Raw genomic sequence first — 27,447 nt, 5'->3', positions numbered from 1 at the left:
AGTTCTTCCAACCTAAGGGCGAACATGCATTATGATAGAGAAGTGTGTGTGTGTGTGTGTGTGTGTGTGTGTGTGTGTGTGTGTGTGTGTGTGTGCATTTAGGAGCAAAGACGAGTAAGACCAGTGAGTGTAATGCTATTGTATACTTACAATTACACAATGTATAAATGTAAAAACATAGCTAGAGATGAGCTATGAGAAATGGAAAACTTTAACCAGAGGTGCACAGTCAAAACACCACTCTGATGTATGAAAAACAGAATTATTTTTAAAAATTTCCATTCTACAAGATTTAAAAAAAAAAAAAGTACCATCCCGGAAATGGCAGTGCACACCTTTTTAATCCCAGTGCTTGGGAGGCAGAGGCAGGTAAGTCTGGTCTGCAGAGTGAGTTCCAGGACAGCTAGGGCTACACAAAGAAACCCCGTCTTGAAAAACCTAGATGATAGATAGATAGATAGACAGACAGACAGACAGATGGATGGATGGACAGACAGATGGGTGGACAGACAGATGCTGTACTGGAGCCAGCATGGTCACACACACCTTTAATACCAGCCCTTGGAGGGCAGTGCCAAGTAGATCTCTGTGAGTTCAAGGCCAGCCTGGTCTACACAGCAAGTTCCAGGGCAGCTGTGACTACATAAAGAGACCCTATTACAACACAAACAAGCAAACAAACAAAAAACCACCAATAAATAAAAATCAGAATCGGTATTGAAAGATTCCTAGTCCTTAGAAGCCAAGTGAAGGCCACCACCATTGTGGTTAAGAGCACAGACACTGGATTCAGACTGTGGCTGACCACTTGGCACCACAAAGCCCGTCCTTTCCTCATCTGTGAGGTAGGTTACAAGCACTGATTCAGAACGGTTCTGAGAGACTGATCCAAGGTGATGCATGAGACGTGCCTGGAGCGACCGCTACTGTGCCCAATATGTGTTCAGTAAACTTTAGCTATCCTATTACCAGAACTGCCTTGGAGATGGTACTGACTAGTTTTATGTCAGCTTGACACAAGCTAAAATGATCAGTTTGGGGTTGACCTCAATTAAGAAAATGCCTCCTGGGGCTGGAGAGATGGCTCAGCAGTTAAGAGCACTGACTGTTCTTCCAGAGGACTTGGTTCAATTCCCAGCAATCACATGGTGGCTCACAAACATCTGTAAAGAGTTCCGATGCCCTCTACTGGTATTTCAGAAGACAGCGGTAGTGTATTCAAATACATTAAATAAATAGTATTAGAAAAGAAAAGAAAAGAAAAGAAAAGAAAAGGCCTCCTTAAGATTGGGCTAAGTCTGTGAATCATTTTCTTATTAGTGATTGATGGGGGAGGGTGCAGTCCATTGTGGGTAGTACCATCCCTAGGCAGGTAGTCCTGGGTTCTATAAAAAGGCTGAGCAAGCCAGTGAGCAGCATCCCTCCATAGCCTCTGCATCAGCTCCTGTCTCTAGGTTCCTGCCCTGTTTGAGTTCCTGTCCTGACTTCCTTTGATGATAAACAGCCAAATAAACCCTTTCCTCCCCAACTTCCTTTGATCATGGTATTTCAACACAGCAATAGTAACCCTAACTTTCAAAAAGGAGATCAAAGGTCTCAACAGTAAACCCTTTGAAAGAGAAGAATTAAGCATTTAATGGGTTAAAAGTTCCACCATACACACGAAGACTGACTTTGCTCTCTGCTCACCCATGTGGTTCAGAAACCCTGATTAACATACTCCAAGGAAGAAGTCCAACACAAATTTGAATAAGAAAAACAATCAGCCTTCTTGAAGAAATTTGATTATTAAAGTTTTACTTTAGTAACAACTGGGTATGTGACATTTTCTCAGAGGACCTGGCAGTAGGGGAAGAAAGAAAAAGCGAGCCTGCCTGTACAGATACTCAGTCTTTGCGGACACCGTAAGCCTTCCTCTCAAAACACTGACCAGGTGCAGTGCTTAACTGTGGACAGGAAGCCACCGGGTCCAGTCACGATGAATGTGTGGAAATGACCTGCACAGGTTAATCTCAACCTCTGGACACCCCAGTGAAGAGACATGGGAAACATGACGTGTCTAAGTAGAAAGAGGGACTTGGAAGCTGGAGAGACGGCTTAGCAGTTAAGAGCTCTTCCAGAGGTCCTGAGTTCAACTCCCAGAACCACATGGTGGCTCACGACCATCTGTAATGGGATCCAATGCCCTCTTCTGGTGTGTCTGAAGACATTGACAGTGTACTCATATAAATAAAATAAATAAATCTAGGGCTGGAGAGATGGCTCAGCGGTTAAGAGCACCCGACTGCTCTTCCAGAGGTCATGAGTTCAATTCCCAGCAACCCCATGGTGGCTCACAACCATCTGTAAAGAGTTCCGATGCCCTCTTCTGGTGTATCTGAAGACAGATACAGTGTACTTATATAGAATAAATAAATAAATCTTTAAAAAAAAAAAAAGTGACTCCCAGTCAGTCCTGCCTCACTTTGTGGGGACCCCTAAGTGTTTGGCTTGCCTTTCATTTGATGGTTGAAACACTGAAACGGTCCTGGAAGCCTCGCTGCAGCCCTTGGGGCATTTATTAGAAATCCTAAACAGAAATGCAGTCCACGCCTTGAAACTGAATGTCACGATATAGAACATAATAATAATAACCATAAGTCCCGGAGAGCCACAGGGAACATTGAGGAAAGCAGAGAACATGGGGTTTGAAGATGGCTAAGTACTTCCTGTTTGGAAGGATTATATACCGCGCCTCTGCAGTGGGTGAGCAGCATCCATCGAAGGTAAAATCTGTGAGAATTATAACTTCACATGTGATTTTACAACGTATTGGATTTCCACGGCTCCTGTGTCCTGTTTATGATCATTAGAGCCTTAATAAGATGTATTTTCCAGTCCCCAAGTTCTACAGATCAGAAAAATGAGTTCCTCCTCTTGGGATGTCTCGGAATGCGAGTGCTACTAAATCAGATTGACAATTAGCGCTGGGACACATCTCCATCTCTGTCGGTGTTGTTCCCCACAGGGAGACATTTCTGTTAAGAGTGTCGCTGAAATCCGCCCCCCACAAAAAAATCAATCATTTGTCATGGGCTTGAGAACATAATTACATAAATATGAACCCGCTCAAGGATCATGCCTAGGCCAAAGTCTACCGTGAGCACTGAGCGATCAGTAATCACCGCCTCTGTTAACTAGCCAACCACTAGCATGCCCCATTCGTACTACTAGGATGTCAAGAGCGCCATCTGCTGGTCGAATGGAGCGAAGCCACCGCCTGCAGACTGATGGAAAAACAGATGCTTCGGACTTAGCAAACTCCATTGGGGCATGGGAGACTGCCCAAACCAATACACTGATTTTACAAGTGAACAGACTCATTCCAATACTTACATATTCCAAGTCCAATGAATGTAGAAAGTCAATCTATCAGGAGGCAGAAGATACCATATATATATATATATATATATATATATATATACACATATACACACATACATACATACATATATATCATATATACACACACATATATATACATATACATACCATATATATCATATATATTTACCATATATGTGTATATATGTATATACATATTAAATATATATTTATACATTATATATTATATATACATAATACATATATAATAAAAATTCTCCAGCACCCACAGTCCCACTTCTGTTACCTTGGACTGATAAAAAGTTACACACCGGTCTGGTAGCACAGCCTTGGTCTTAAAAATGTTGACAGTGATACAGACAGTGACTTGGCAACTTCCTAAGATGAAAGAAAGTATCCGCCTACTACAGATTCTTTTGAGTTTAAAATTGCTAGCTATCTCCTCAAAGCAAACGGTGACATGAAGTGTGGACAAGGAGTAACAAGAAGGATCCTGTGGTGTTTTTACGGTGCCTAATGTTTGCACCTCTGACTCAACGTGCTCCTTCCTTACCGAGTCCTGATACTTCACCACACAGAGAGAGGGCAGAGAAGCTACTGAGAGCATCAAGCCAGGCAACCTGCAACTGGAGACTAAGGAAAATGGCAGAGGCTGCTCTTGGTGTTGGGAGCCACCCACATCCCTCTTACTGCACCAGGATGGTGACACGCAGTGAGACAGCATATAGCAAGGTTCTTTAGAAGCTGAAAAGACTAAGAGACCAGGACTTGCTGAGCTATCTTGAGCTAGACACAGAAATCGCAGCAAATCGATGGTTAGGACAAACGTTAACAAGAAAGTCTTTTTTAAAAGAATAAGGAAATTTTCTCAGATACTCTAACTTTAAAAAATGGCATGAGGGTCTGGAGAAATGGCTCTGAGGTTAAGAGCACTGGCTGCTCTTCCAGAGGTCCTGAGTTCAATTCCCAGCAACCAAATGGTGGCTTGTAACCATCTGTAATGGGATCTGGTGCCCTCTTCTGGCCTGCAGGCATACATGCAGGCAGAATGCTGTATACTTAATAAATCTTTTTTTTTTTTTTTTTTAAATAGCATGAATTCATTCACCTGAATTTTCTCCGTTTTCTTCTACATTTGGGAATTGGGCAATCCCTTCTTTAATGAATCTCTCTCCTCCAGTCCCACCAAATTCAACTAAAGTTGATCTTCATGCTTTCTGCCAGAGAGGCTCCTCTACTGGGCCTGTGAGTTCACTCTGAACTGTTTTCTACGCTGGCAAAGGCAGACGGCTTTGCCAAACATTCACCCTTACACAACAAGGACCCCTGGTTCCAGCCTCCAAGGTCATTTCCCTGTCTTTGAGCCTTGAGTTCCCACACGGTCTTTCCGGGTCCCTACCAGTCTTCTAGAAACCCCAGTCACTTTTCCTCTCTATCTCAAGATCCTGCTCCTTTCCAGCCACCACTTGGTCCCTAAGCTGAGCAAGTTTCCATCTGTTATCTCTCATAAAAGCCACGCCCAAACCGAGCCGCGGTAGAAAACTAGCTTAGCCCTAGCTCCAAGTACTGTGAGGCAGCTGGGCTCCACTAGGCGGTCCTCCCTCAGACATTCTCACACAGCTACAGTCAGAGGGCAGCTGGGTCCAGCACCCGGACCAGCAGCTGATACAGTGGTCAGGCTCCAAGTTCAGCTGCTGTTGACAAGGAACAGCTACAAACGGCTTCTCATGTGGTTTGGGATTCTTATGATCTCGAAGCTGGGTTTTTAGAGGGCATATCCTAAGCCTTCTGAGGCAGGAAGCCGGAGCTGCCAGGCCTGCTAAACTATCCAGGACTGGCACGGTGACACTTGTGCCATCGTCTGATCAAAACAGTCACAGGGCGAGCACATGTTACTAGCTAGGGAAACAATGACCATTTCTCAACCGGGAGCAGGACCATTGCTTTGAATAAAATAAACGGATAAGAGCTATTACGGTCCTGCCTGGAATCAGTGATCATCCCAGTTAAAATAAAACAGTGGATAACGGTTTCTCCGGTGCATTGATGTGGTCACACTCCCCCCACCTGCTAGGAGGAGACCACGTTCTGAGGTGGACCAGTGGCCAATGCAAGCGCTTACTGGCATTTGCTGGAACTACATCCGTCGCAGAGGGCTCCGAGGATAGATTCTGTGAAGAGTCAACCATTTCACCAGTGGCCTTCAGTCAAGCGGTGGCTCAGAAACTCTTTCCGCCCTGCATTAATCTCAGAAACAGTTAGATGGACGTAAAAACAAAAGGCATTCCATAGTCAATCACATTTATCACACAGGACTGTGTGTGCACATTCCCACCCCCCCCCCTCAGAGGAGACGATACAACCATATACTAAATAAAAGGATAGCAGTCGGGAGAGCCTAACTCCGAGGACGTTCAGGAGCCATATTTAAAGGGCATCTAACGCAGTGCTTCCCAACCTTCCTAGCGCTGTGACCCTTTAATACAGTTCCTCATGTTGTAATGACCCCAAACTAGAAAATGATCCTTGTTGCTGCTTCATAACGGTCATTTTTGCTGCTGTTATGAATTGTAAGACCAGGAACTGTTCACCACCACTTCATCTAATTCTTAGAGCACCTAAGACATGGGCATTGCTACCTTCCGTTTCCTAAGAGACACTGAGGCTCGGGGAACCTAAGGATTTTGCTGAAGGTCACACATATGGTTCACTGGAAGATTTGAAAAACAGGTCCACTCAGAACTCATAGTATTATCATGAAGAGTCCAAGCACATAAGAAAAATAGGTTGTATTTATTTGGGCAGTGTCTTAATACTCTGAACTTCGGGGACTGGAGAGATGACTCAGCAGTTGAGAGCATTGACTGCTCTTCCTGAGCACCCAGGTTCGATTCCCACACCCACAAACTTTAAGTCAGGTGCTGTGGAGCACTGTGGAGCGGGCCTGGCTTTGCTCCTGCTGGAATCTGAGCCTGTGCACTCTCTGGGCTGGAGCGCTACCTGGGCAGGAGCTATAACTCATTATCTGGCACTTGCTTTCTTGACCCTATAGATGTGTACAGTTCTTATTTCTGTGCGCAGACAACCACTGTGCACTTAGAGCAGCTCCATTCCAATCCAAGCTTTCTTCCAACTGTGCTCTTCAGTCCTGAGCGGTTAATAGAACACTTCACACTTTATAACTCAGATAACCATTAACAGCGACTGAAACACAATCTTCTATTTCGCTTCTTGTTTTTGTTTTCCTCGTTTTTTTATTATCTTGTGGGTGGGGGGGCTTTGTTCTTTTGAGACAAGGTCTTGCTATGTAGCCCAGCCTGGCCTTGAACTTGCCTTAGTCCTTCTGCCTCCATGTCCTGATGGCTGGAACAACAAGCACGTGCCATACCTGGCTCTCGATTACAACCCACCAAATATGCTGTCTTCTTTATAAATCTGAAAGAGTTTACCTCGATTGTCACTCTGGTGAGAGCTCACATCACCTGGTGTGTCTACATCAGATTACCTTTATTAGGTCACTGGGGTTGGAAGAGCTGCCCGCTGTGTGGCACAGCTCTGTGAGGTGGGTCCTGGACTACGTAAAGCTGGCTGAGCGGCCGCAGCAGCAGATACTCAGTGCTCTCTGCTTTGCTGCCATGATGTGAGCCGCTTCAAGTTTCCCTTGGCATGACTTTCGCACCATAGCGCACCACTGAGCCGTGAACCAGAATAAATCCTTTTTCCTTTAAGGGCTTTTGTCAGAGACCCTTACCAGTCAACAGAAGAGAAAGCTGACCAATGATTCATACATGTGCTGCTCAGTTCTCCCTCGAAGGAAGAACTCACTGCAGGGTGTAGCAGGATGCCAACCTCAGAACCTTTATCGGGTTTGCCCCAACTCCCCAGTCAAGTTGTGCCAATCTTGAGGTGGTCTCCAACCCATGATGTCACAACAGCAGCCTAGCATCTAACCACTTCTGCCATACCGCCCTGACAGGCTAACTTTGCTCTGGAGCCATGGCCTGGTGATGTCCTGACATTACCCGCCAGTTTATCCTGCAAAATCCCACTCCCTTCCTTTTCTTGAGAGAACTTGTGCTCCACAAAACCACTTTATACTTTTCAGCATCCTCTCCCAGGAAAGCCAATAGTCAAAGATGAGTTTGTCTCTGCTCTGGTAGGCAAACTCATTCTACACTCACCTGCCCGGTAAATAATTCTTAGCAGTTTTCCCATGCTGTGATGCTGACTCAGGCCGCCCTAAAATACTTTATGCCTAGTATTGGTCATTTTTTTCTTCACATAAACATAGTACATTTTACCAACAAAACATTTAATTATATGCTCCAAAATGTTGATTTAAATATTAATTAACATTTCACTGTACTGGATAAAGAAATGATTACCCAAAATGCTTTTGAAATAAATTTCCAAGGTTTTTTTTGAAACAGAAACATGTTAGTGTAGCACCACCTAGTGGTGCATAGAGGGAACTGTTACGACCCCATCACTAGAAAAAAGGGAGACCTTGCTCTATTACAGCTGCATCTGTCCACCTAACGTAAGGTTTTAAGAGATGTTCTGATAGTCAAACAAACTGTATTAATATTGAATCAGGCCTTTAACGCTGATATCTTTGGGTCATCTTTCCTTTTCAGAGCTTAAAGCACAGCCAGCCTTTTGCGGCACATCACTGGTCCACACTGGTCCTTTGCCATTGCATTTGAGTACCTCACAGCTTATAAACAGTTTGATCTATTTTTTTTTTAAAGAATCTCTTCATAGCTTTTTAAAAATGTATTTATTATATATAAGTACACTGTAGCTGTCCTCAGACACACCAGAAGAGGGCATCGGATCCCATTACAGATGGTTGTGAGCCACCATGTGTTTGCTGGGAAGAAGTCAGTGCTCTTAACCACTGAACCATCTCTCCGGTGCCCCAGTTTGATCTATTGATGACTGAATGCCAGTTCTGGAGGACAGAGCCTTTGTTCATCTTCATTCTGTGTTCAAAGCCCTCTCAATAAACGAACAAATCTTTATTAATGAGCTGCTAATGCTCACCCTTAAAACAGGAAGGCATAGGAGACTCAACCAAGGGACAAATCTTACTGTAAACTTACAAATTCTACAATTAGAATGAACTGAGCTGTGGAAGAAGTTAAGGCCATGGTCTGTCAGACCTGGCCAGGAAAACTATACCACCAGACTGGTCTAGGTACATGTCCATAACATGTTGCTACTGATTGCCCATGAGAAAGAACTGTCACCTACCAGTCCGATGAAAGCATGCGTTGTGCTTGGATTATGGAACTGTGGAACCACTTCCTTAGGAAGCACCCTAATGCTTTATATTAGGGGGCACAGTAAAGAAATTGCTGGCGTGACCACTCCATGGTATGGTTAAAGTTTTGACTGTGAATAAGAGAAACATCCAGAGGCATCTGGAGGGATCCAGAGCAGAGAGAAAAGGGAACAGACTGGAAACGGTCAGGGCTAGGGCAGCCATACAATGGGAAGGAATAGTGGGACAAGAAAGAGAATAGAGACAGAGAAGAGAGTGAGAAGAGGGTGGGGAGCAGGACACTAGGTGGGGTGGGGTTGGGGGTGGGGCTTTGGAATGTGAAACAAGTACTTGAATAGGGACAGAGGGAACCTGGAGATGGGCACTGGCTTGGATATGCAGCAACAGGTACGTCAATGGAGGCATATGCAGTAAGAGGTAAGAGAAGTGGCTCCTTTGGGCAGATGGGAACAGGTTTCACAACTTCCTGAGGAATGCTGGCTTTTATCTAACTGCCGGAAACCCTCCTCCAGTCAGGCTGAGTCTGCCCACTTGACTGGGAGAAGCTGACACTAACAATATAGCTGAAGATCTTGGCTGTGCCCGAGGAACAACACAAGAAGGAACTTATTACAGATCAAACGGTTGATTCAGTTAGGTTGGTTCTGGTGGCACCCGCCTTGGATCCCAGCACTCAGAAAGCAGAAGCAGAGCCCTCTTAAGAGTTCGAGAGCAGCCTGGTGGTCTACATAGCAAATTCTAGGCCAGACAGGGCTGGTGAGATCCTGTCTCAGAAACAAAACAATAGCAAGTGCACACTCTCCAATGTTAACTGAAGAATCATTTATTTCCGCTCCTTTCAAACACCACGTTGTCCAGGAAACAAGTCCCCCATGTGCATCTGAAGTGGCAGAGTACCCCACACGCCGTTTCAAGGCAAAGCACCGCTGCAGAACTGGCCAGTCGTCCAAATTATCTCAGCTCTCATGATACAATTCTCGATTTGCATTAATTTCTGAAAATCAGAAATATCATGTCCAAAAACTGATGATGGGTTTATAAAAAAATAATCATTGTATTCAATACCAAAGTTTTAGGAGGAGTATATTTTCTTTAAGAAATAAAAAACTAAGAAAAAAATGCCATTTAACACAGCTGGTACACTGGGATAGGTCATCAGGAAAAATACTGCAGTGCACTTGTCTCTGACACCACGGCTTCCAGCCTAGCTGTGCTGTGCTTGCTAGGGCATCACTCACTCCATGCAATGGTTAGGCCACTCTCCAATCTTTTCCACATTGCACAGGGAGTGGTTCAGCCTTTACAACTTAATTAACAGGAGCAAAGCCGGGATCCACTGATTTCTTCTCAAAAGGTACTAGCCCATCAGGTAGCCCCTGCAGAAACAGAAGTCATAAACACAAAAGGTGACCAGGAGCAACCATTCAAACGTGCCTGCCTACTATGAATCTGACGACAACCCCAATGTCACTGCCGTCCCTCATCATCACCCTTGGTTCATGCTAAAACATAATTAGGCTTCCAGTCCTCCTCCTCCCTCTCAAAACATCACAAAACGATATGCAAACTAACATACAACTAGACACAAAGAGATAGAAACGTGAAGACTATAAAGCTAAAGTTAACAGAATCAATCTTTGGGCTCTCAAAACTATAACAAAAATCAAACCTTTTTATGGAAACTACTTGGATTCCAAAGCCCCTCATCATACTAAAGGTGGCACTGAGAAAGCCAGGATATCACGCCTGGTGCTGAGCCTGAGCCCTCCCCCCTCCCCCCAACCGCAAAGATAGCTGCCTCTGTTGGCTGTATCCAGAGAGCAATCGCAGTCGTCGGCTGTGCCCATGGATCACGCTGAAGTCCCGCTGTCTCCACTGAAGGTGTAGCAGGTCCAAACCCTCCCTTCTGCAATGAGCACCTCACATCTAATACCAAGGAGGGATGTGCAGGATCAGAACACAGCTCTGACAAACACTATACTATCCACACTGCCAAATGACCGAGTGCACCTGTGCTCACTGAGGCCCCCAGAGAGTCCCCTCTGATGTGGCACCCTTACTATTCACTGGTGTAGTCTGGGCAAACCTCATTCAGCTTTCTCAACTATAAAATGGAGTTACTCCATGAGGCCTGAGGATTCTCTCAGAATGTTTTTATACAGCATGTTACTCCTGGTAACAGGCTGGTAGTATCTAGTGTGTCAAGCTTTTTCACGTGTGAAGTAGGAATTAGATTTCACCAAGACTTACAATGGCACCTGACACTTAGTGGTTTCATTTTCCTCCTTCCCAGCTTCTAGACCCCTGATGACTCTAAATCAATGCGTAGCCAATGCAACCTGCCCACACTTCACTCTGCTCCTGCAAGCATCCACCCAGACAATCTGCTGAGAACCTTCACCTTCCTCACACTGCCCTCCCTCACATGCTGAGACTGACTAACAAAAGAGCCCTGAGTATGTACACACACTAACTTAGAAGACTTTATAGACATTCACTGTCATAAGGTCTGATACATTCAAACAAAAGCAGAACAAGGAAGCAATTTCACTGCACAGAGCAGGCTCCAGATGGTTATCAGCAAGCGTTGACATCAGGACCACACAAGGCATGCACTTGACCCCTGCTTACACTAGTGGGGCTCTTCAGAGACAGGTTCCTGTCGTCTCTGTGTGATGTGAATAGGCACTTCAAAGCCCCACCTGATGACAGTTAAACTTTGTGCTATTCCTATAAACCCTAAGAAACACTGGGATGGGAGGGGGGCTGGAAAGTAGGTGGCCTCAGCTGTTAAGAGTGCTGACTGCTCTCCTAGAGGGCCTGGGGGTCAATCCCAGAACCTACACGGTGGCTTACAACCACCATGGATCTCCAGTTTCAGGGAATCCAAAGCCTGCCTCTTGGCCTTCACAGGCACTAGGCACACAAATAAACTGAATTAGACACCAACCTATATACAGAAACCATGAAGTACTGGTCTCCTCTCCAGGCACTCCCGACAATCACTCAGTCCCTTCTACACAGAAGCTGGCCGAGTTAGCACTGCTAGGAGTCTCTAGCAAGTGCCATGATTACATGTAACCCTGGCAATAGTACTAGGAGGGTACTGGGCTTGGGTGTGGCTCAGTGCAGAGCGTCTGCCTAGAGAGAGGCTTTAGACTCCAGCCCCAGCACTGTTAATAAGACGACAGAAACACCTGTGAAATAAAGTAAAAGATTCCTCACTTTACATTTTAAAAAAGCATGTGTGTGTCATGTGTGTGTGCAGGTATGTGAGTGTACGCCATGGTGAGAGGAAACTGAGAGGAGTGAGCTATCTCCGTCTACCAATGGAGTTTGGAGGATGGAGCCCAGTTCATCACACGGAGGGGAGCCTTTACCTGCTGAGCCATGCTGCCAGCCCTATTCTCATGTTATAGCTAAGAGTCCGAGACTGTACGGGGCCATTCAGTGGTCCAGAACACTAGACCAGGAAGGAACAGAAGCAGCGTTAAGCAGTCTCTCCATGCCTGCCCCATCTTCTTCTCCAGTGTCCTACAAACCCCAGCTCACTTTTAGAAGCAGTCATAGTTTATTAATCTCTTTTTGACATTGTGATCAAATTCCAACTTGAAATAGAACTTTAAGAGTGTTCCCAAAAGGGGCTGGAGAGATGGCTCAGTGGTTAAGAGCTCTGACTGCTCTTCCAGAAGTCCTGAGTTCAATTCCCAGCAACCACATGGTGGCTCACAACCATCTGTAAAGAGATCCGATGCCCTCTTCTGGTGTATCTGAAGACAGCGACAGTGTACTCAAATATAATAAATGAATAAATCTTTAAAAAAAAAAAAAAAAAAGTGTTCCCAACAACAAAACACATTATACTTCATGGCCCATAAAACACTTTCCCCCTTATAGAGACCTGCCAGTCTCTAGAGTACTAGACTACCCACATGCAGACCACCTACAGGCCCTCAAACACCCAAACGCTGGCTGCAGACTCATCAAGCTCTCTTTGTCCAGGACTAACTGCAAGGCAATCTGAGGTGGGGGAGGAAGAGGTAGAGAATGTGGTTTGTACGTACAAAGTGCAACCGAGTCAACACCAATATTCCTCAGCATGTGGCCTGTAGGTGTGTGTCACTGTATTCTGTATATATGCACAATTACTGTCTCAAATACAATAAAACTTATGAAAAGGTTATCTATTTTCTCAAAATACAGAATAACCTGCCAAGCCCCAGAGAGAGAGGAAAAGCATAAAACAGGTGACACTGATCACCAGGAAAAGTGTGAGTGACACTGAAGCACAAAGAGGACCTAAGAGTGGCATTCTGTATAAATAAAGGCTCCAAGGCAAATTTATATTGCCTGCTCACACTGCCCTGCTGTAGCAGGTACGAAGTGGGCATGGTAGCAGTGCCAGCACTCTGGGTACCTCAGAGGACTGAAGCAGGAGAGTCACCCAAGGTCATGAGCTTATAACCAACTAGGTTAACACACTAAGCTTATAGCTCAGAAGTGGGGGGGAATATATATATATATATATATATATATATGTGTGTGTGTATGTATATATTTTTTTTACTTAACATTTATATATTTTATCTTAAACATTTATACTCAGAAATTATTATATATAAATAATATATTATATATAAAATTATATATAATTTTCTGAGTGTAAATGTTTAAGATGATAATAAAATTTGAGCACTTTAGAAGAGATTTTGAGATTTCTGTTGTTGTTGTTGTTGCTGTTGTTATTTGAATCAGGGTCCCAGGTACCTCAAGTGGACTCAAACTTGCTATAGTTGAGGCTGGTCTTGAACTCCTGGTCCCTCCACCTCCACCTCTCAAGTATTGGAATTATAGGTGTATAGAAATACAACGTAGCTTAGAAAGAAAACTGTCTCAGTGCCATGGGACCCACCAGTCTCCTACACTAACAGACTCTAACAGGCCATGGTGGGGCAGAGAACAAAACAGGAAGCTGGAGTGTCCATGTTTTCATACAAGGGTGGTTGCAGGGTTTCCTCTGACACAAGTCACGGGTAGAAGCCTACACAAACCGTTAGCTGACAAAGACCCCCACCCCGCCCCCTTGTGAGACTGCCTGTCCACCTGTCAGGACTAAGTTGGGACATGACTCCAGGATGAGCAGCCTCACTACACAGGCATTTTCCAGGCAGTGGGCAGATGAATCCACAGGCCATGTGAAATACTGAGTAATGAACATATACCCCAGTCTCGGGCATGTGAGCACTCAGGTCCGCAGAGCACAACACAGTTTGGGAGAAAGTGTGGCACTGAGGGCAGGCTTTGGGGGTGTTTGGTGTTTGTAGTTCAAGATCTGTCTGAGTCCTCAGCTTCCTGCTCGGCCACGCGCTCCACCATCGTGGATGTTTAACTCTCTGGACCCCTAAGCCAGTCCTGGTTCATCACAGCACAGCCAGGAACTAGTAAGGATGCTTGATATAAATCACATTACTGTCAATCTGTGTGTTGCTTGCCAGATGTAAAATCACAATATATAAAAAATTCGATCACCTTGAAATTAAGCCAGAACTACTTGTTTCTTTAGCAAACATTTCTGAATTTCAAATTAACAAACTCAATTGGAATTACATATTTCTACAAATCAATTTATCTTTCTCCTAAAAACACTTAAAATTTTCTGAATTCCAATAATCTTTTTCTAAAAGATTTATTTATTCATTAAATTTAAGTACACTGTCGCTGTCTTCAGACACACCAGAAGAGGGCATCAGATCTCATTACAGATGGCTGTGAGCCACCATGTGGTTGCCAGGATCTGAACTCAGGACCTCTGGAAGAGCAGCCAGTGCTCTTAACCACTGAGCCATCTCTCTAGCCCCCTGAATTCCAATAATTTTCTGGCTCCCAGTCGTTTTTATGGGATTTGTGTGTGTGACTGAGAGGGTCTCTGATTCTTGCTCATTTTCTTCTGTTGGTTTGTCTGTACAACCTCAGTGTAATGGTTTTTATCTTATTATACTTTATTTTACTTTAATATTATCTCTTCGAAGTCTGTTCTTTTCTAATGAAGACAGAAAGGGAGGGACTCCAGATAGAAGGGGAGATGGGGAGGAGCTAGGAGGGATAGAGGGTGGGAAATTGTTATCAGGACAGATTATGTGAGAAAATAATCTTTTTCAATAAAAAGGAAAAAAATCTTTAAATAATATTAAATTAAACATGCAATCCAATGCCAACAGGATCCTGATATAGCTGTCTCCTGAGAGGCTCTGGAAGAACCTGACAAATACAGAAGTGGATACTCGCAGCCAACCATTGGACTGAGAATGGGGTCCCCAATGGAGGAGTTAGAGAAAGGACTGAGGTAGCTGAGGGGGTTTGCAACCCCACAGGAAGAACAACAATATCAACCAACCAACCAGACACCCCAGAGCTCCCAGGGACTAAACCACCAACCAAAGAGAGTACATGGACAGACCCATGGCTCCAGCTGCATATGTAGCAGAGGATGGCCTTGTTGGCATCAATGGGAGAAGCCCTTGTTCTTGTGAAGGCTCGATGCCCCAGTGTAGGGGAATGCCAGGGCAGGGAGGTGAGAGAGAATGGGTAGATGGGTGGGGGAAATACCCTCATGGAGGCAGGGGGTAGAGGAATGGGATAGGGGGTTTCCGGAGGGGAAACCAAGAAAGGGGATAACATTTGAAATGTAAATAAAGAAAATATCCAATAAAAGAAAAGAAAAAAGAAAGAAAACCATGCAATCCAGACAACCAAAGAGCATGCAGGCGCTGGACCAAGGCACTGTACATATTTGTAGCAGATGTGCAGCTTGATCTGCATGTGGGTCCTCTAACACTTGGAGCAGAGGTTGTCTCTGACTCAGCTGCTGCCATTGGATCCCCTTCCCCTAACTGAACTACCTAACTGAACCTCAATGGGAAAGGATGCATTTAAGATGGGGTAGTACCCTAGGGAGGCTCCCCTTCTCTGAGAAGGGAAGAGGATAATAGAGGGAGGAATTTATGAGTGGGACTGGGAGGAGGGCAGGGGAATAGGGATGTTAGATGGATGGATGGATGGATGGATGGATGGATGGATAGATAGATAGATAGATAGATAGATAGATAGATAGGTAGGTAGGAAGGAAAAAACCACAATCCAAGCCACCCACGCCTTCGATCCAGCACTCAGAAGGCAGAGGAAGGTAGATCCCTGTGAGTTCAAGGTCAGCCTGGTCTACAGAGCAATCTTCTTCCTATCGCACAGGACAGTACTTGTTTCCTGTCTAAGCTTTTTGAGTTTTCTTCATGCAGGCGGAAATCAGCATCCAGATATGTTTGTTATTTCTTCCTTCCTTCGTCTGGTAAGTGTGTGGCACCTGGGTGCGTACGTTTGTGTGTGCGTGCGTGTGTGCGTGTGCATGTGGCAATACTGGCCAGCTGGTGAGCTCCAGCGATGCCTGTCCCTGTCTCCCTAGCCGCAGAGCCAGACATGCATCTTCATCCAGCTTTCGCATGGCGACTGGGGATATGACCTCGGCCCTCGTGCCCGTGTAGCAATTGTTGAGCCATCTCGGTAACTGAGGTTTCTTTACCTTCTATATCTGCATATATAAGAGGATACCTTAGGGATGGGACCTCCAAGTAAACGTTCATTTACAGGAGCCGGGCGCACAGCAGTGGTGGAATACCTGCCCGTCCTGACTCTTCTCATGTCAACCTGACACCGACTAGAGGACGTCACCTGAGAGGAGGGAACCTCAACAGAAAAAGACGCCTCCATCGGCTCGGCCGGAGGCCGGACTGCAGGGAATTTTCTTAATCAGTGATGATGTGCGAGGGTCCAGCCTATTGTGGGTGTGGCCATCCCTGGGCTGTGGTCTTCTGTAGAAAAGAAAGCTGAGCAAGCCAGGAGGGACTAGCAGCGCTCCTCCATGGCCTCTGCATCAGCTCCTGCCTCCAGGTTCCTACATGGCTTGAGTTTCTAGCTTGGTCCCTCAGTGGACCCTTTCCTCCTTGTTTTTGGTCAAGATGTTTTCTCAAAGCCTTAGTAACTCTAAGACAGTGCCTAACACGCACAACGGCTCTGAGTTTTCCAGCAGCAAAACTCCAACCACAACGAACCAAAGGAACCCCGTGTGTTTTATGTACCCTGCCCATGTAGCCCAAGGGTACTTTCATATAGCGTTTCTATCAAGTCTGTACACGAAGCTAAGCTGCGCTCAGTAGCATTTCCCACTGGCATCATGCTAGCTGACAGACTCTTTAGCTTCTCAGTTAGGAATAAGCAGCTTACACCAATAATGAAAGAGCAAGAGCAGCTGTGGCTTGAAAACTCTCTACTCTCATTAGTATCTGGAATCTGTACAGTAACCGAGAGGCCATTACAGAAAAAGGAGTCCCCTCCAAACAGAGGAGAAGGCAACACAACTAAACTCTCATGACCCCGCATGGGGAGAAAGCCAGAAAGGCCTACTGCTCTCAGCTTTGTTCAAACTGTAGTTATAACCTGAAGCAAGTCACAAATTTCTTTAGTTCTTGGATATTTTTCACATTTAAAATGATTGTTAAATTAAATCTATGAACTTATGCTGTCCAAGTAATATTATACCAATTTATAAAAAAGTTAAATTGCTTATTATACAAAGTATTTTACTTACGGCAATTTCATTCTCATGAATACTCTAGCCATGAAGAAACTCAGTAGAACACAGACGAAGCCAATGAAAAGAAGAAGAAACCTATTGAGTTTTGGTATATTTGGTGCATTGGATCGGTCCAGGATTATGAAACCTAAGCCTCCCATTGTGAACAGAAAGCTGGACGCAAGTCCTTCCATAATATACTGTCCATTTACTCTGAAAAAGAAAACCACAGCAAAGCAAATGAACGTTACCAGAAAATTAATGTTTTTTCCCTTTAGGCTGAAATCGTTGTTTCTGCTTTATGTTAAACAGTTTGTGCTGACATTCTACTCTTACCCTTTCAACTACTGATTATGCCTTTAGATATTCATCTTCTCATTCATTCAACAGATATTTACTGAGAGGTCTACGACACAGAAAGCATAGGTTCTAGGTATATGGCAATGAACAAAACAGGTAAAAACCTGTCTTGACCGGGGATATAGTTCACTGGCAGAACTTTCCCAGCACAAACGCACTCAAGGTTTAGCCCAAGCACCACACAAATTAAAACAATAAAACCTGGTCATCATGTAACTTACTTTAAAAAGGAGTTTTAAAGCATCAACTAACAAAGCTGTCTAGAAAAATCAATACACATGTTAGTTATTTTAAAAGTTGAACATCTTGGGCTGGAGAGATGTAGTTGAAAGCACTGACTGCTCTTCCAAGGTCCTGAGTTCAAATCCCAGCAACCACATCGCGGCTCACAACCATCTGTAATGGGGTCCAATGCCCTCTTCTGGTGTGTCTGAAGACAGTGGCAGTGTACTCATATACATAAAATAAATAAATCTTTAAGAAAAAGAAAGTTGAGCATCTTGCCAAGCATGGTGGCATATGCTTTTAATCCCAGCACTCAGGTCTACAGAGTGAGCTTCAAGATACCCAGGGCTACATAGTGACATCCTGTCTATTCATAAATAAATTCTATCAGCTGCAAAGAAATTTAAACTGTGTTTCTTGAAGCCATAATAACTAATAGATTTCTCATTTCAAAGTGAAGTATTTTTAAAGCATGCATTCTTAACTAAGGCCCCATGACCTCAACATTTTCAGCAATCTGCAAATCCTACCATGTAAAGTTGTGTACGTTTATATCTGATTTTCCTTTTTAAAAAAATTTTATTAGTTTTTATCGTTTCATGTATATTTGTATGTGTTTGGGGGGGGAGGGTGTACACATGTATCACATGCATGTGGAAGGCCTGGGGACTGAACTCGGGCTTTCAAGATTGGCATCGTGTGCCTTTCCCTACTGAGCCATCTCAACAACCCTATCTGATTTTTTAGGAATATAGTATGTTCAATTCTTAGAGAAAGCAAATTATTGTCAAAGAGATGGTTATCAACAGCTATTAATAAAAAAGGTATATAATATTTTTCATCAACTAATTGATCTCATTGAAAACATATCTGCACTTAGCCCTAGGACCCCGAACAACATGACTGGACCTGCTCTGTCTCTACTCCCAGTAGCACAAGGACATTGGCATTGCACCATGAGCTTCCAGGAGGATTTAACGACACAATGCATGTAAAAGCACTTAAAAAGATTTTTGTATTTTGGAAAGTATGTCAATTAATTGAATTGTGAATTCTGTTAAGCTACTTAAATCTGCTCCTCCAATAAAATGCATTCCATTTTTTTGCTGTAAAAAAAATTAAATTTAAAAAAAAGAAAACATAAATTATACCATATTCAAAATTCAACAGTGCAAGAAAAGACAGCATGGAGCCAACAAGATAGCTCCCAAGGGAGGGGCACTTGATGCCATGCCTGAAGACCTGAGCTCAATCCCCACACTCCACATGGTAGAAGGTAAGAACAGACTCTGACCTATGGTACGGTGTACACACACACACACCCACACCCACTAAATTTAATTTATAAAATGTTAAAGAAATGAAAAAGATGCTTTGAAAAGTTTCCCTAAGATCTTATTTGTCAGTTTAATTCCCCCCCAGGGAACCACAATAACTTTCCCCAGGAACAGTCTACATCTATAATAATATAAATACAAATATACCTTGCTAGTCTACAGTCTACATACAAAGTAATAATCAAACCATGTTAGAATGTGTTTCCTTGATGAAATGGAATTCATAAGGTCTTGAATTGTTTATTTAATAGTAAAGTAACATTCAGGGGTTCATAATCTTTTTTGGCAAAGTGTCCACATAGCTATCATAAAGGGTCATTCTTTGCCTACACACAAAACCCAAAGTTGCTCTCCAGGACCTAAATAACCAAATACCTTGGGCCTGTAGACCACATGATTTATGTCACTTACTCAGCTCAGCTAAAGAACAGCTATAATTAATCAATTAGGCACTCCAGTGATGCAATCAATTAGTGTCTGGTATTTATATGGTAATATAAATAGATTTGCTAAGTACAATAAAATGTTACCAAGAATGACTGAATTGTTGACCCCAGAAGAGTCAGTCATTTTGATTTTAAACCAACCTTTAGGTTGGTGATATACCAATCACTAAGATATACCTTACTACCAAATAAATCAATAATACAATTCTACTTCTGTTATGTTCTTACCTTATTTTATGACAAGAATGCCACATTTTAAAACAAATGCTTCTAAAGCAGATAAGTCCCACAGCATTTTTATCATACTTCATTTTCGTTGCCTTAACATCCCTATGTGGCCCAGATGCCTAAAACCAGAGACCCTCCTGCTGGAGTCAGTCACGTGCCACCCACCTCACTCTTCTTCTAGCTTTGAATAATCAGGCATGCGTGCCGAAAACCTTCTTTCCCATCACCAAGTTGTACAGAACGGTATCTTTTACCTGTAAGCCAAGAAAGCTACTGGTCTCTGATGCCCATGTTCATCCGTCATTGAGCCAACACTTGGAGGTTCAACGATAACATCATAGATTATTCCTAATGGGAGACAACAGCACATACGAGATTTCTCAGTCTGAAAAGGGAATCTCCAGTTTTAATCGTCTCTAATTACACTTAAAGGGGCTCATCTATACATAAAGAAGGCTGTTTTGACTGCATTGTTATAATCAAAGATGATCCAGCTAATCTTATTTTTGGTGGTTTCAATAGTTATGACCCCCACAGATTCATATGTTAAAATGTTTGGTCATAGGAAGTGGTGTTATTAGGAAGTGTGCTTATTGGAGGAGGTGTGGCCTTGTCAGAGGAAGTGTGTCACTGTGGAGGTGGGCTTTGAGGCCTTAAATGCTCAAGTGTAAAACACACAAGAGTCATCTGCTGCCTGCTGATCAAGATGTAGAATTTTCAGCTCCTCCAGCACTGTGGCTGCCTGCACACTGCCATACTTCTTACCATAATGATAATGGACTGAACCTTTGAAACTGTAAGCCAGCTCCTATTAAATGTTTTCTTTTATAAGAGTTGCCTTAGTCATGATATCTCTTCAGAGCAATGTTTTGAATGACATCTAAACATTGTCTCAAAGAGGTGCCAGGTACACAAAAAGAAACTTAGCAACACAGGCTAATACTATAGAACAGCAGTTCTCAACCTGTGGGTCACACACTCCCACAGGGGTTACACATCAGATATCCTGCATATCAGAGATTTACATTACAATCCATATCAGCAGCAAACTTACAACTATGATGTAGCAATGAAATAATATTATGTCTGGGGTCAGCACAGCATGAGGAGGTGTATTAAGGAGTCGCAGCATTAGGAAGGTGGAGAAGCACTGCTCTAAAAGGACTCCACAACAAGGGAGAGTTCTACTTAGCACACAAAATAAAGCCACATATCCATGAATTCATTTTGAATTCAAATTGAGAGAGACCTGAGGAAATGTTCTTGCTTTCTTTTTGGTTGGTTGAGAGGGGTTCTCATTCTGTAGCCTGGCATAGAACTAACTCACTTTACAATCCAGGATGCCTCAAAGTTGCAGTAGCCTTCCTGCCTCAGCCTTCTGAGTACTGGGATGATCCACTTACTCAGCAATGATCATTAATGTCCAGGAACACTTCCAACTTCCACTGTGCAGATCCAATCTCTTACCTTGCCTTTCCTTTTTCTAAGTCAGGGTTTCTCTGTGTAGCCCTGGCTGTCCTAGAACTCTGGCTGGTTCAAGACCAGGCTGGCTTCAAACTCTGCCTCCAGAGTGCTGGGATTAAAGGCTACCACCGGCCTGGCTCCCACTATTAAACAGCCTCAACTCCACCTTTTCTTATTCAATAGCAGGCCTGTCCCAGCCTGACCAAAGAATCGCAGGATCCCTTCCCTTCCCCCTGCCAAATGTGCAAAGCCTGGCACCTGCATTCACTCATCCCTCTCCCAGTTACACATGGAGTCCCTCCCCTCACTCTAGTTCCAATTTCCTTCTCACGAACTTCATTCTTTGGGTAATTATTTTCAGTCCTGCCTTTTCAAGCTCTTTCTTTATATCAACCATTCCTTTCTCCTTCCCTCCCTCTCTCCTTCCCTCCCTCTCTCCTTCCCTCCCTCTCTCCTTCCCTCATTTAGACCCTCCTAACCTTTTTCTGCTTTTCTTAAACACACAGTCTTGGAAAGAATTAAACAAGCCCTACATCTATCCTGGCTTCTGCCACCTCCACAGTGCTAAGGCTGCCCAGGACCTACAATTTGCCAAAGTCAAAGGCTTCTCTCCTCACTGTCTTTCCAGAAACGCCTGCTCTAGTTTACAACCTCAATTCTCAAAAGCAAACCAAACAAACTAAACAGACAAAAGACGAATTAGAACCACTGCAACCCAACCTAGAATTATAACCTAAATCTTATCTTCTTAAATTGCAGACTGTAAGGGGTTTGACATAACTAACTGGGGATTTTCAAAATGCTACTAGTAAAAGGTTCATGAGCTTGCACGCTGGGAAGTTAACTCGAGCTTCACGTGTGCAGTTGGAGACTTGACTACAGCCTGACAAAGCACATGCCCTTTACACTGAGCGCGCTCCACACTGTGCGATGCCTGGAACTTCTGAGCTCAGCCTCCAGATGACTGTGTAGTAGGAATTATGGCTGTTGTCACTATACATCACTATACACACAATCTGCTCTCCTAAAAGCATGATGTCAAGTACCAAATTAGTACTGTTGGACTGTATTGTGTATTAGTTTTTTTAATTGCCGTCTGAGTTTCTTTAAAAACTGTTAAATGAATTTTAGCTGCAAATTAGGGCAAATTTTCCAACAATTTCTGAGATGGTCTTGAACATATTTCCTATTCCTCAAAACATATATATGGAGAAGCAATGCTCTCAGTATTTGTAATTATAAACCCAAAATATCAGACTCTGAAGAACACTGAGGCTGCTTAGCAAATACTCAGCTAAAACAACATTCTTCATGGAAAATACATTGGCATAGCCATCTCATTAGTACGTGGATTCACTTTCAGCTTTAAGAAATAGTACCCCCGGGTTGGGGATTTAGCTCAGTGGTAGAGCGCTTGCCTAGGAAGCGCAAGGCCCTGGGTTCGGTCCCCAGCTCCAAAAAAAAAAAAAAAAAAAAGAAATAGTACCACCAAGGCTGGAGAGATAGCTCAGATGTTAAGAGCACTGACTGCTCTTCCAGAGATCCTGAGTTCAATTCCCAGCAACCACATGGTGGCTCACAACCATATGATAAGCTATAGTGTCCCCTTCTGAGTGGTAGACATACATGCATACATACATGGATACATAATTTTTAAAAACCTAGCACAATTATGTATCTACCAAATTATTGTTGTAAAGTAAGTTTACTAGTTACTACCAGTAAAAGTTTGACATTATACCTATTTTATATGCCTATTTACCCAAGGCTGTACAAAAACTCTGTCAGGAAAAGTTGGGTCACATAGGAGGGAAAATGCCAGAAGCCCCGATCTAGGGAAACAATACACCTCACTGGCCTCCTGGTCCCACGTTTGTCCATATTTTTCTTTGCTAGTATGACCCTTCTAACCATTCAAACTCAGACTATCATGTCATTTCTTCAGCAATGTCATTTCTCTTCTATGTAACAGAAAGCAATTAGGTGGCATTTAGCGTGTCTCCACTATATTCTATGGAGCGCAGAGTAATTACATTTTCTTTGCTGTTATCCCAGCACTGAGTTAACAGAAAGTCAGTAATGCTTGTCACTCTCAGCAACACTGCTTAGGCATACAGGTATACTCAGTTTTTAGAAGACTGCCCATTGGAGAAGCCAAACAGTAAATGTACAAAATGTGTCCTTCCATTTTGGAATAGGTTGAAGCAGAGAATTCCCCTCCAATCCCCCCCCCTTTTTTTTAATTTTTATTGGATATTTTTTAATTTACATTTCAAATGTTATTCCCTTTCCTGGTTTCCCGGACATAAGTCTCCATACCATACCATTCTCCTTCTTCTATAAGGGTGTTCCCTCCCTAACCACCTCCCCCCTACCTGCCCCACCCCACCACATTCCCCTACACTGGAGGGGTCCAGCCTTAGCAGGACCCAGCCTTAGCACGACCAAGGGCTTCTCCTCCCATTGGTGCCCAACAAGGCCATCCTCTGCTACATATGCAGTTGGAGCCACGGGTCAGTCCATGTATAGTCTTTGGGCAGTGGTTTAGTCCCTGGGAGCTCTGGTTGGTTGACTTTGTTGTTCTTATGGGGTTGCAAGCCCCTTCAGCTCTTTCAATCCTTTATCTAATTCCTCCAACAGGGTTCCCCTGTTCTCAGTTCAGTGGTTTGCTGCTAGCATTCGCCTCTGTATTTGACATGCTCTGGCTGTGTCTCTCAGGAGACATCTATATCCGGTTCCTGTCAGCATGCACTTCTTAGCTTCATCAATCTTATCTAGTTTTGGTGGCTGTATATACATTGACTGTGTACCTATGTGAGACAGGCTCTGAATGGTCGTTCCTTCAGTCTCTGCTCTAAATTCTGCCAACCCCATTTTAAAAACACCAAAATTGTGGCCCAAGGTAAAGCTGGGGCTTCTCAAAAAAACTGTCTCCAAAGGAAGCAAAAGTCAAGAAACAGGCCGGCAGGAATGAACATTAAGTTTCTAAAGCCAAGTGCATTAAGTTCCATATTCACTGCTTAATGTGCTGAGCAAAAGTTAATGCTAACGCCACAACAGGTAATGTCTTTTTTTCTTAAACAACAAATACTTAAAGTGGCATTTAGCATTTCCGTTAATGTAAGCTACACAGAATGGCAACTCTACAGTTAAACACCGTCTTCTACCGCTTCGAATATGCCAAGTAGTCTAAGAAAACATTTAAGCAATAGCAATGTCTACACACACTCCCTAAGAAAGTTGAACTACTCTTGCTAACCTATGATCTTTCTAATTTTCTGAATTAAGTACACTACTTCCTAAATTCCAAAAGCACAATCCTTAAGAAATCCTGGAACTGGCGTTCCAAAGGGTGCTCTCTAAAGACCGACTGCCAACTCACCAATAGACAAGGCCACACCCCTTTGCATTTTCCACATAAGGGATTCGGTGACAGATATCCGAAAAGCGCTGCTTTCCTTGTATTTTCTGAGTCCCATCTTCTCCCCCCCCAAAAAAAACAAACAAACAAACAAAAAAAAACACCAACTTTTTGCAATCCTTAATTCCAGTCTCACGTATTTCTCAAACACCGTGGTTTCGGTAAGTTCCTTTCTAATTCCTGTGATTTGACATAAAGCAACCCAAGCCCCTGGAGTCTGAGCTAACAGACTCAATGGTTGTCAAATCTCTTCCAAGATTCCAGGGACCACAAGACTAGTTTAAGAGTTCCACACCCTCTCGACCAACCACAGATATACAGTGATTCGAAAATGGTATTCCCAAGACCTCGGTCAAACAATGTATAGCAAGTAATAAGAATTAGCTGGGCTTGACAAGTACATTCAACTCGGCTCACGAAGGAGAGGGCGGGCATAGAGGAGACCATTTCTCTCCAGGCAAAGGCGTGAACCGAGCTCCGCTCTGGGGCTCAGCGGCCACGCGCCTCCAGAGCGAGCAGCCTGCGCGCCCACCCGACCCATCACGGCCGAGTTACCTCCGGTAATAAGAAAGTAAGATACCACCACCAGGGCGTACACCGTCATAGCCGACGGCATGTGCACCCAGGGCGGTTTCTTCAGCTTCAAGTTGGGGCATTCGAGCACTAAAAACGGGACTCGGTACAGAGTCTCCATGTCCCCGGCGGTAGGACCAGCCTTCTGGCCTCCAGCCTCCCGCGCCGCCCGGAAACACGCCCGCCTTCCCTAGCTATTGCGCATGCGTGAGCCGAGGACCACAGGTCCGTAGAAGTCAGAAGTAGACAAGCTATCCACTGTAGAAGGACAGAAAGAAAATACATTAACCTGTTAGTGGATATATTTTTAAACTATATAATAACGAGAATTCTTAAGATTGAGTGTGGATTAGAAACTTTTTTCTTGCTGAGAGATAATTGTATATTATGTATCTTCCAGGACCTGCAAGGCGTCCTACGTGGCCAAGCCAGAGAAGCGGAGAGATTTGCATCCTCACTGCCCCGCCCACTTGCTGACGCAACGCACTTGGGGCTGATTGGCTGCTGGAAATTCTTAAGTTCACAGGACTGAAGGATGAATGAAAGTTATGTGCTCCTTTTTAATATTGGAGGTTTTTCCCTCGGGTCTTGAAAAGGCTCTAATTCGCTGAACTTTTTCTGCATGCTGTATAGCGATGCTAATTGTCAATAATTGCCAAAGTAATATAATCTCCATTAAAAAAACAAACAGTCCATGACAGAACAAAATATTTATTACTCTGAACCGTTTGTAGTTCTCTCAGCTTTGCCTCTTCTCAATCACCCGTGTTGGAAAAAAAAATTACTCAGGCCAAAAATCTTGAAGTCACTCTGGTTTCTCAGCTTGATTACCTGCTTAGTAGGGCGATGGCTTCGGTAGCATAAATACTAAAATTGGAAAGGAAATCGCCTGGCTACTTCATGTGTCCTCCTGCCAAGGTATCAAATGTAAATACAAAAGGACTTTACTGGCTAGAGGCAGTAATCCTGATCAATCAAGGAAATAATGGGTTACTATTATAAAAATAGCAAGGAGGGAAAAATGTATTTAGAATACAGAAGCCCCCCTGAAGTGCCTCTTATTCCCATATCTTATAATAAAAAGCTTAAGAAACATGACAAGCCGATAGAGGTAGAAATGTTAGTGGCTTGGGCTATTCAGATTTTAAAATTTGGGCCACAGCAGGAATCAGAAAACAAAAAGCATCTGCTATCAGTTTTGCTATGAGCAACAGGAATATGAAGTGCAGACTGTTGGACTGGCAGATACACACACACACACAAACACACACACACACACACACACACACACACACACACGATCATCACCATAGTTAGAACCATTCTTCCTTACTTTAATGCAAATATTTTATGCAGTAGTTTTATTTTTCTGTCTCCTACTCCTCCACAAGATGTAAAATAAAATTTCCTATTAACATTTAGCCTTTCATTACTTCTTAGATAACAAAGAAGGAAAGGGAATGGTTATTACCCAATAATGGACAAAAGGAGTTTGTTTCCTCTTTGCACGGAGAAAGTGCATTTGAGTTTTATAAAGATGAGATTGCGTTTCGAGGCAAAGTCTGAGGCAGCTGTAAAAATTGAGTGTTGTTCAAAAACACACGTATGGATGTCAAGCCAAGCTGTGTCACGCCATACTTGTATTTCATTAACTCTCGAAGCTGGAATGACACTGCCTGATCCTTTTCTCTGCTTAGTTATTTCTGTTTTTCTTTCTCTTTTTTAGAAGGGGCCAGGACCGAACCTAGTGCTCTGATATGTTGATGAGTTAAAACGCCAGCCTCTGAAAAGTTCTCAATGAGGAGAGACATCATTAGTTTTTTTTTTTTTTTTTTTTTTTTTTTTTGGTTTTTTTTTTTTGGAGCTGGGGACCGAACCCAGGGCCTTTCGCTTCCTAGGTAAGCGCCCTACCACTTAGCTAAATCCCCAGCCCCGACATCATTAGTTTTAAGAGACATTTTTTTAAACTAAGATCTCTATATCTAAAACTTTAAAATACCAAATTGACAATGGGTGGATTAGATAAATATATGGCGAAGTATCCATACAGTGAAATATTGGAGAACTGTGCATGTGACGTCAGAGAAGTTTGCTTTTCC

The 27,447-nt window shown here is 43.5% G+C and overlaps 1 protein-coding gene across 1 annotated transcript; it reads right to left on the bottom strand.

Annotated features, from left to right (window-relative positions):
- Positions 1 to 9,478: 9,478 nt before the first annotated feature.
- On the bottom strand, positions 9,479 to 25,531 carry Ostc (oligosaccharyltransferase complex non-catalytic subunit). The gene is made up of 4 exons (XM_032897315.1): positions 25,331 to 25,531; positions 20,145 to 20,238; positions 17,310 to 17,507; positions 9,479 to 10,047 (listed from the first exon to the last, which is right to left on the bottom strand). The coding sequence occupies exons 1-4, from the start codon at positions 25,467 to 25,469 to the stop codon at positions 10,029 to 10,031; spliced, it is 450 nt and encodes a 149-aa protein (XP_032753206.1). The 5' UTR covers positions 25,470 to 25,531; the 3' UTR covers positions 9,479 to 10,028.
- Between the last annotated feature and the right edge of the window lie 1,916 nt (positions 25,532 to 27,447).

This window comes from Rattus rattus, chromosome 3, assembly GCF_011064425.1.
Source record: "Rattus rattus isolate New Zealand chromosome 3, Rrattus_CSIRO_v1, whole genome shotgun sequence".
NCBI lineage: Eukaryota > Metazoa > Chordata > Mammalia > Rodentia > Muridae > Rattus > Rattus rattus.
The sequence above is the reverse complement of the archived record's forward strand: the minus strand, read 5'-3'. Positions and strand labels throughout refer to the sequence as shown.

Bases quoted from the DNA above. Each gene is read 5' to 3' on its own strand.
- Ostc (XM_032897315.1), bottom strand. From the start codon at position 25,469: ATGGAGACTCTGTACCGAGTCCCGTTTTTAGTGCTCGAATGCCCCAAC. The intron at 20,239-25,330 runs GTAACTCGGCCG...GTCTCCCATTAG, and splicing joins TTACTTTCTTATTACCGGAG to GAATAATCTATGATGTTATC. The intron at 17,508-20,144 runs GTAAAAGATACC...TTTCTTTTTCAG, and splicing joins GTAGCTTTCTTGGCTTACAG to AGTAAATGGACAGTATATTA.